General features: G+C 34.7%; 1 protein-coding gene across 1 annotated transcript; it reads right to left on the bottom strand.

Annotated features, from left to right (window-relative positions):
• Nucleotides 1-3,229: 3,229 nt before the first annotated feature.
• On the bottom strand, nt 3,230-9,351 carry LOC114178282 (serine/threonine-protein phosphatase PP2A-2 catalytic subunit). The gene is made up of 6 exons (XM_028064101.1): nt 8,724-9,351; nt 7,647-7,761; nt 5,913-6,021; nt 5,759-5,836; nt 3,880-4,071; nt 3,230-3,782 (listed from the first exon to the last, which is right to left on the bottom strand). Exons 1-6 carry the CDS (start codon nt 8,974-8,976, stop codon nt 3,609-3,611), a joined length of 921 nt encoding a protein of 306 aa, XP_027919902.1. The 5' UTR covers nt 8,977-9,351; the 3' UTR covers nt 3,230-3,608.
• Between the last annotated feature and the right edge of the window lie 305 nt (nt 9,352-9,656).

The following is a 9,656-nucleotide window of genomic DNA, read 5'->3' as shown; positions in this document are numbered from 1 at the left end:
CAGTCATGTCGAGCAGTATTAGAATGAATTAACTAGTTGTTTAATTAATGTAAACATGTCGGTAATCAAGATTAAAAAGTAGTTAGACCATAATTAGGATGACCCTATCAACCAATATGAAAAATTATAAATACATATCAAAGGTATAGTTGTTAGAACTTTTGTCTCGCATTAATTACAACATTTATTGTTTTGCATGATCCTCGAAGCAGAAAGGTACCCACATATCGGTTGGCAAACAAGACTACCGGACATACAACAGGAGTGAAGATTTAGAGAGCTTGAAAATTATTTAAGTAAACATTTAACCCTACATTCGAAACAACTTCATTTTGGGATGAACATTTTTTTCACCAAATCATTCATTTTTTGTGTGTGGATGTTCTAAGAACAATTTAACCTGACTTAGCTTGCTAAGTCATTCTAACATGATTTATGGGATCTTGCAATGAAAATTTAACTAAGGATCATTTTGATGGTTAATGATTACGTTATAGTATAGTGTCGTCATTCAATTCAAAATCAAAATTGAAATCTTCAATTGCCACTTAAGAGACAATCTTCTTACTCAATTTTTTTTTTATTTGGAAAATCATATGACTCCTACAATTTGACTTCCATTTTGTACTTTCTTATGTGATTTAGTGCGAAACATTGATTAATGTATCATTATCTTTTGGCTTAAATACCTTTTTGGTCCTCATTTTCGTAGTGTTTGTTGCGGATGGTCCTCATTTTGACAGAATGTTTAAAATGGTCCTCATTTTGACAGAATGCTTAAAATGGTCCTCATTTTTACCGAATGTTTAAAATGGTCCTCATTTTCGCAATTCGCGTTTTATTTGGTCATTTTCTATAACGTCGTTTAAATCATTAACGGAGCATTATACAGGTGGCACGGTTTGTATTAGGGTGTGTTACGTGTACTGTACAGGTGTGGTAATTAGATATTTGAGGATAAATAAGTGAGCTAAAGTTTTGGTAAGGAATGTTTGGACAGTTGGTGAGTTTTGGCAATCTTGTTCCTCCATTCCCAATTGGTGTTGCTGCAATCTTCTTATTACTGCAATCCCATTATATAGGTATGTTACGGTCTCAATCTTCTTCCTTTACCTCTGGTTGTAATCGTTGGAGGCAACCGTGTTGTATCACTTCGTGCACTGTTGGTGGTTTAACGAGAAATGAATTAACCTTGATTTGTAGCTGCGGAGAGATGCCAACTTTGAGGATGGCAAGAACTCCAAAGAATATTGGTAGAAAATGTTGGGTATAATCTGTTTTTATTTTTGTGTTAATAATAAATTGGTTTTAATTTTTGGTTTATTGATTTACAGAGTGGTGGTTCCAATAATGTGGGCTGCAACTTTTTCAAATGATGGTGTTGATGATAAGGATGTCATCATCATGACACAAATGAAGTAGATTAATGATTTGGAAGAGTCATTGAAAGGTTGCTGAGAAGAGGCTACAATTAGTAATAGGGTTCACTTGTGTTGCTATTGTATTATTCGTACTGTTATTGTGTGTAATCTTTTAAAGTCCAATTTGTTTTGTACTATTGTTAGATAAAGAAATGAATTAGTTTGATCCCAACATGTTCAAAATGACATCTTAATCTGAGCATTGAAGTAAGTGATATTGATTTAAGCTTGGGAAAAATTAAATTGATCTAAGTCTGGAAGAAGTTAATTTCATAACATTAATTCATCCTCATCAAAATGCTTTACATCAATGTTTGACAAAAGTGAAATTCAACGAAGTTTAAGGAAAGTCAAAATGTAGTACATCAATAATGAATTCTACATCAGAAATTCCAAAAAATAACTAAAACGTTTGTAGTTGCTATCATGGTCTCCTCCTAATCTGTAATTTCATCCTAAACTACAATGTTGAGCATCCACATTCATTGCCATCCTCAAAGCTGCCATCTCTCCGCAACTACAAATCGGGGTTAATCCATTTCTTGTTGAACCACCAACAGTGTACGAAGTGATACAACACGGTTGCCTCCAACAATTACAACCAGAGGTAAAGGAAGAAGATTGGGACCGTATAACATACCTATATAATGAGATTGCAAGAAAAAGAAGATTGCAGCGACACCAATTGAAAATGGAGGAACAAGATTGCCAAAACTCACCAACTGCCCAAACATTCCTTACCAAAACCCTAGCTCACTTATTTATCCCCAAATATCTAATTACCACACTTGTACAGTACACGTAACATACCCTAATACAAATCGTGCCAACTGTACAATGCTTCGTTAATGATTTAAACGGCGTTACAGAAAATGACCAAATAAAACACGAATTGCGAAAATGAAGACATTTTAAACATTCGATAAAAATGAGAACCATCCGCAACAAACACTACGAAAATGATGACCAAAAAGGTATTTAAACCTTATCTTTTCCTTTGAAAAAATAACATCTAATACTAAACCACATCAAAAAGTACAAAATAAGAATCAAATTATGAGAGTCAAAATATCATTGTCTTTTTATTTTAATATTTCATGGACTCGTACATTTCAAAATTCATTTGGTTTATTAAATGTTAAAACTTAAACAAACAGGCGATTCAATTTTATAATGATGATATTCTAAGGATACCGTAACCTAGTGAATACTTCCAATGTCTTACCATCACCAATCAATAAAATACTCCAACTTTGAAATTGACGATTTCCAAAATACCAAAGTTAATATAAATGTGCTTCGTTAAAATATGAACTTTTGGCTAAAGCAATTCAAAAATATCAACGATAAATTAGAAGTGAAATAAAATATATTTTTCAATTATTTATACACGTAATCCTCTTCTTTTTTATTTGACAGAACCTAGTTTTCACATTCTGTAAGTTTGCTTGATTACTAAACTGTTGGATTGCGTAGAAAAATTAAATCCTAAACTCTAGTTCCGGAACAAAAACAATGGCATAGCAAAAACCAAATTTGGTAATGTAGAAATTCGACTTTAGATATTAGTTTCCGTTATACAATTAATTTTTATATTAGAGAAACCAGAATCCATGTGTACAAAAATAAATGCATTACAAGAATCCAATGAAGAATTTGGCAACTTAATCCACGATTTGAGTGAAAAAATTGATCAAAACTCTGTCGACTCAGTTCAACATTGAAAGTAAGTCAACGACTAAATGAGTAAACAGCAAAACCTATGGGTATCGGTTCAAATGAAAAAACTTAAGGTTACCATGACATAATTTAATCACGAAAAATTAACACCTGCACTTTCATTTTAGGCATCATCAAAAGTCTCAAATGGACAACAATGTCAGGATCCAAAAATCTGCTCTCTAACTTGAGATTTAATTTAACGATAAGAAAAAAAGGATTACAGAACAAGATATACCATGTTATTGCCGCTTCCTCCTCCCAAAAATATACAACCTCAATTGGTGGCTTGCGTCAGTTCTATTGGTTTCTTGTACAAATACGGCAGCGGCGGCAGCAGGTAAACTCCGAAAGAAAGAAATATGTTGATGACCACCCTCCACTTAAACAGTAAAATTCCTCTTTCCTTAAAGACACATCTACAGTAACAGCAGAAAGCAATAACTACAAACAGGTAGATAAATGAAGTTACAAAAAATAATCTGGAGTCTTGCGTGTGGTGTCAGGCTCAATTTGCCTGGGAGCTGGATCAAACTGAAGAAAACTCTGATCCATATTCTCTCCTATTTCTAGTATGGCAGCCATATTCCCACATCGGTAACAGTAATTTGGAGCACTAAATACGGTAACCACATTCTTGTCCTGAAAGATCGTCAACATAAAGACAACAGATAGTATCAAGAAGGTTTCCCAACGTGGAAAAAGATCGTTATATTGATTGAAAGAACTTGTCAGTCACCTGGCACCAATTGTATCCTTCCATAACAAGCTGATGAGCTCTAGATATCAGGGAGAGACCATTGGTATGATTAAACTGAGTAGCAATATCCTGTCCAAATGTGTATCCTGCCCCACGGGGAGATATTCCCCATCCACAGCGATCATCAGGGTCAGACCACAATAGATCACACATTGGTCCTTCATGTGGAACCTGTAACATACAAGTACGATTGTTAGGCAAACCAGGTGAGACAATCGAGAAGTAACTGGGCAAACATAAAGTTCAGAAATGCCATTTCATCGTGGAGTTTAAGATGAGATACCCTAAAAGCTTTATGTGCTTGACTATTGCCCGATACAAAACTAAAGTTAAGCTACTGTAAAACTAAGAAAAAGTACCATTAAAGAACTGAAGGCAGCTAATACATTCATATGCTTCAATGATTCATTCATAGGTAAAGAGTAATAGACTTATATAATCGAAAATATACCATCAACTAAATGATGACCCTATAAGCGTCATCATTTCACTATAAGGAACTAAAATATAAACTAAATAATATTCTGACCACTCCATAAAATCTTTAACCATTAAATTTTTCTTCTTTTCAGCCTCTTTAGACCCATCATATCATTACCCACCCATTCACATTGGACCTTGTCCGCAAGGTCCTTGAAAACTGCATCAAGTTGTTGAAAATAGAGGCCCGTGGAAAGATTAGTTTAATAGTGGCTTTATGAAGAAAGCCAAGTGGATGAGTTGGGGTATAATTGGAAGGTCAATTTTGCTTGCTGTAACATGTGATAAGGTGAGTGGAGGTATACGTGAGAATTTGTGGGAAGGTGTATTTGTGTGAAAAGGAAATCCATACGGTGTGACATGGGGGCCTAAAGGGGTGATTTGGGGTTTGAAAAGTTGATTGCGATGGGACGGGTTGACAACTTAAACTAATAAATAATTGGAAGGGCCATTAATAGTTTGAATAGAGAATGGAGATTTGAGGAAGTTTAAAGGTTGGGAATCCAATGACTTGGCTGCTTTTGACATAGATGGAAACCAGCTAGCTTGGGGGGAAAAGCAAGTGAAAAAGGTCAATGAGTGTAGGAATCAAGAGGAAAATAGGACCTTGCATAGATAGTGGTTTTGTTTGGTGAAGTTAGTATAAATGTTCGTTAAGATGGCTGTGGAGCTCCGCTGTGTGCTGTGGAAGCAGCTGTGGCATTGATGGTTGTGGTTGTTGTGGAGGATAACACAAATATTGGTGTTGATGAGCTTGCGAATCCATTGGGGGTGATGGTTGTAGTGACCACAAATAATGGTAGAGTAGTAAATATCCATGGGAGGTAGAGTAGACACTATGAAAGCACCATTTAATAAGAAGCAAAAGCTAAGCTACTGTTAAACTAAGAGAAACTACAAATAAAGAAGTATTGAGAGCTAAAAGATAAACATTGATATTCTTCATTGATGACAATAGGTAAGAAGGACTACACTTATATAAGCTAAGAGACACCAACAACTAAATGATGATCCTACAAGTGGCATCATCTCATTTAGGGAATTAAAATATAAACTAAATAATATTATAAATATTAATTTTAACATTGTAAGACCATCCTATGGAATCCTTGAGTCATTTAGTTTCCTTCTTTTGCGTTTGTTAAAATATATTAAGATTAAACTAAAGAGGAAGGTCATGATTGTTGATCCTAGATGAAAAAAATCTCCAGAGAATAACTATATTTGCAAGTTGCAACATCAAGTAAAATATTTTTCAAACCATATTAAACATCAGACCTATATCAAGCTCAAGATATAATTTTCAAAATATATGTTCTTCATATTAAATGGATCATAAGGAAATTCAGTGCACTCATGCTAGCCGTTACACACAAACCTCTTGTATACGATCCAATGCCCTGATGTTATCCAGCGTATCCAAAGAAGGTGAGAGACCTCCATGCAAGCAGAAAACCTGTAATATAAGTTGAAGTTAGAGCCTGCCATCAAAATTAGCCAGATGAGTTTTCTGCAACATATTTAACTCAAACCTGACTCTCAATGAGGGCAGTCAGAGGTAAATAATCAAACAAGTCTGTAAAGTATTTCCAGACATTGGCATTTCCGTATTTTCTCAAGCATTCATCATAGAACCCATACCTGAAAGCAGAAGGTAAAGGATAAATGAAATAGCAAAACAATACATTTATAGTTTAAAAATCTATTGTTTAGTTCAAAAATATTTTCTACTTTTTCCCATTTCATTTCTGCCTAATATTGATAAATTAGTTTTAACAAGAGTCATTCATACACAACTTACAAGCTTGGTATATGATCATAATGTTTCAGAATAAAATATAGGGTATCTTTTAAAGTTAGTTCCGATAGGAATTCATGTACCAGGTTCATCTCAACAAAGTATTATTTTCGTTGAGTTTGGTAAAATTAATTTTGAACTTCTGAACGTAATTAAGAGATGTATAGAAACATATCTCAACCACAAGATTCACATTGGAACCCATAATTAGTAAAGTTAACCACATAGGCACAAAGTAATCTTGCTACTCATTCAGTGACCATAAAGGTCTATATAAGCACTAGGCATCTAATAAATAGCTATAAACAAAGCGTATATTCTTTATTATTCTAACTTTTTATGTCTTAGAACTAAACTTTTTAGTCAGCATAATAATGATGAGAAAGACAAATATAAAAAGAGAAAATATATATGGCCTAAAGACATTACAAAACCAAATTGTTTTCCTAAGCCCTTTGAAATCACCCACTGGATAGATGGAGCACAAATAAGTGAGCTCCATTGGGCAAAGAAGTCAATGATTAGTGAGATTTAATGCAACTACCACAACTTATTCTTAAAATTTCCAGCTGAATATATAGTTAATAATCCTAGATAGTGATGTGGACTGGTTGACACCAAAACTGTGATACCAGATAGTGGAATGACCACTATTGCGAAATTTTAGATAAATGCTAAATGATATATACATACATGCTCAAATATTAAAAAAATATCATCTAAAATTGATTGCTAGAAATGAAAAGTAACAAGGTCAGAGAACAGACCAAAAATTTTAAAGGAAAGAGAAAAAGAGAATAAATAGAGAGTGCTAAAAAGGATAACAGGAAAAATGGCAGCAGATCCACCACTACGTGGATAATGTCGCCAACAGTGAGAATGCATTGAATGCAAGTTAAGAGAAATTTGGGATTACATTTGAAACCTCTGATTCAACGATAGAGAGGGGCAATCAAATTTATCAATGACGGATAGCAAAAGACCAAAATTCCACCATATAAAAATGACATTGCAGCCTATGGTGCTAGTGGGCCTCCCTTGCAAATTGCCTATGAGGGGTCAATCGATGTTAGAATATGGCAGCCCTATAACGTTTATTTAACAACAATTGGGGAAAATTGAAAAATTATCCGAAATACATCCCTAGAAGACAGTAAGGCACCACTACAGGGATAAATTAGGGTTTCTGCATCCATTATTCACATCACAGTCACACTCATTCCAGCTGCAAAAGACAGCAATTTCAATCCTATAATAGTTCCAATGGAAGCTATGAAAAATTGCAATCCATAGCACCCAGCTGTCTTGCAAGTTGCAATGTGATCCAATTACAGCGTGCTATTGATAATTGTGGCTGAATATACATCAAACCTTCAGTTTAAAATGATAGAACTTAACATATACAAAAATAACAATGGATCCAGAGATTTTGTTGTGAGAAACATTGATGAGAAGAAATGGTCCATACACTTGAGTAATTTGACGGCTTTCATGATTTCCCCTGAGAATTGTAATTCTATCCCGATAACGAACTTTCAGAGCCACCAAAAGAGAAACAGTTTCCACTGAATAGTACCCACGATCTGCAAGAATTAATCCATGATAATGAGGAAAAGGTAGAAGTATCCATAGAGATGAAGAGTATAACTTGAAAGTCATAAAAGGAAAAATGACAAAAAAATTATAAGGACCATCTATGTTGCACGGATACAATGCAGGTACAAGGCAACATATCTATTCTTGTAAAATGTAGTATGCAAGAAAACAAAATCATTAACATAAGAAATGCATACATACACACACACACAATTGCAGTTCCAAAAGTCCAGAGAAAGATTATACTTCTAAAACATTACTGAAATGAAATATAACTAAACCATTATTAGCAGAAATCATTGCCTATTTCCTACAATGAGGAATAGCTCCAAAGTCATCGCCCCATCAACCATCATCTGTAAAGTTGTGAAAGATGAGATTTTGCTATACACACTTTGCTAGTTCATTGTGTTGATATAAGCATTAGATCGGAAGATCAAAGCAATCATGCAAGAGAAAACTGGAAATGATGTGCCATGTAATGGGAAACCATATAGTTATTATACAATTACTTTAAAAAGCTCTCCAGAATTCTTCACAAACACGTATTGGACATCACAGAACTTCACCCCTCCAGTGCCAATACAACCACAGTTTCATAAAACTAATACCTACTATTTCAATTTCAAGGCAGCCCAAAACAAAATCACCTCACCAGGAGGGAGGGAGAAAATTGGGAGAACATTTCACAAACAGCTCTCCAGCAAAAGCGTTTCAGAGGCCTCAAAAGTTTAAGGATTAGGAAAAAAATAATCCATTCGAAAAAAAATAATTCTAAGACCGTGCTATCAACCTGATAATAATTTCATTGAATATTTATGAAACCAAATTACAAATTGAGACCCACAAAGCCAGTTTCTCAGCTAAACAAAAAATAATAATCTCAGAACCATAATACAAAAAAGAAAAAAAAAAGGAAAGGGAATTGAATTCAAAAAAAGTGACTGACCTACATAATCACCCATGAAGAGATAATTGGTATCGGGTGCGCTCCCTCCAATCCGAAACAACTCGATGAGATCGTAGAACTGACCGTGAATATCGCCGCAGACGGTGACGGGGCACTTCACCGGTTGCACGTTCCACTCCTCCACCAGAATCGCCCTCGCTTGATCGCACAGCGTCTTCACCTCCGACTCCGTCAGAGGCTTGCACTCCATTAGCTGTTCGATCTGACGCTCCAGATCCGCGTGAGACGGCATCGTTTCGTTCCCTCGTCTGAGATCACCCCTTCTTGTTTTTTTTTCTTCTCTCAGATCGATTCGCTCTTCCGAGACGATAAAATCGATCGCTTTCTTTAGGCTCGGGCGGTTAGGGCGGACGGTGTCGATGGCAAACGGAGGAATGCCGGGGATAGGGCTAGGGTTTGGAGAGTGGAACGCAGCGTTTCGAAGCTGGCGTGGTTGGATTTGGTCTCTCAATTTCGCGGTTGCGCCTTTTCTCTTTCTCTTTGTTTCCTCGGCTTTGTGTTTCTCAGTGAGACAGACAAAAACAAAAAAACAAAACAATTTTTTTTTCTTAAATCATAGAAAACAATAATTTAATTGTTAATTCATATTTTGTGTGATTGAGAGAGAAGAAGAGGGTGGCGGAGCTTTGCCAGCCAGATAACTAAATAGAAAAATGAAATGAAATTCAAATACAGAATAAATAATGAAAATTTCTAAGGCTAAAGTATAGGTGAGTTTGTTTGAGTTTTGTTTTTCAAAAAATTAGTTGTTATATTTTTTTTAAATATGTAAGATGCTATTTATTTTTAGTAAAGGTGATTCTAGAAGAAATAAAGATTAAATTTCTAAATTACATTTTAAAAATAATCTATAAGAATTTTAATTATTTAATTAGGTATTCACAAATACCTTTTTGTTCTTTTTAAATTTTC

This window comes from Vigna unguiculata, chromosome 3 (assembly GCF_004118075.2).
Source record: "Vigna unguiculata cultivar IT97K-499-35 chromosome 3, ASM411807v1, whole genome shotgun sequence".
In the NCBI taxonomy this organism is placed as follows: Eukaryota; Viridiplantae; Streptophyta; class Magnoliopsida; order Fabales; family Fabaceae; genus Vigna; species Vigna unguiculata.
Note: the sequence above shows the minus strand (reverse complement) of the source record. Positions and strands in the feature narration are given on the sequence as shown.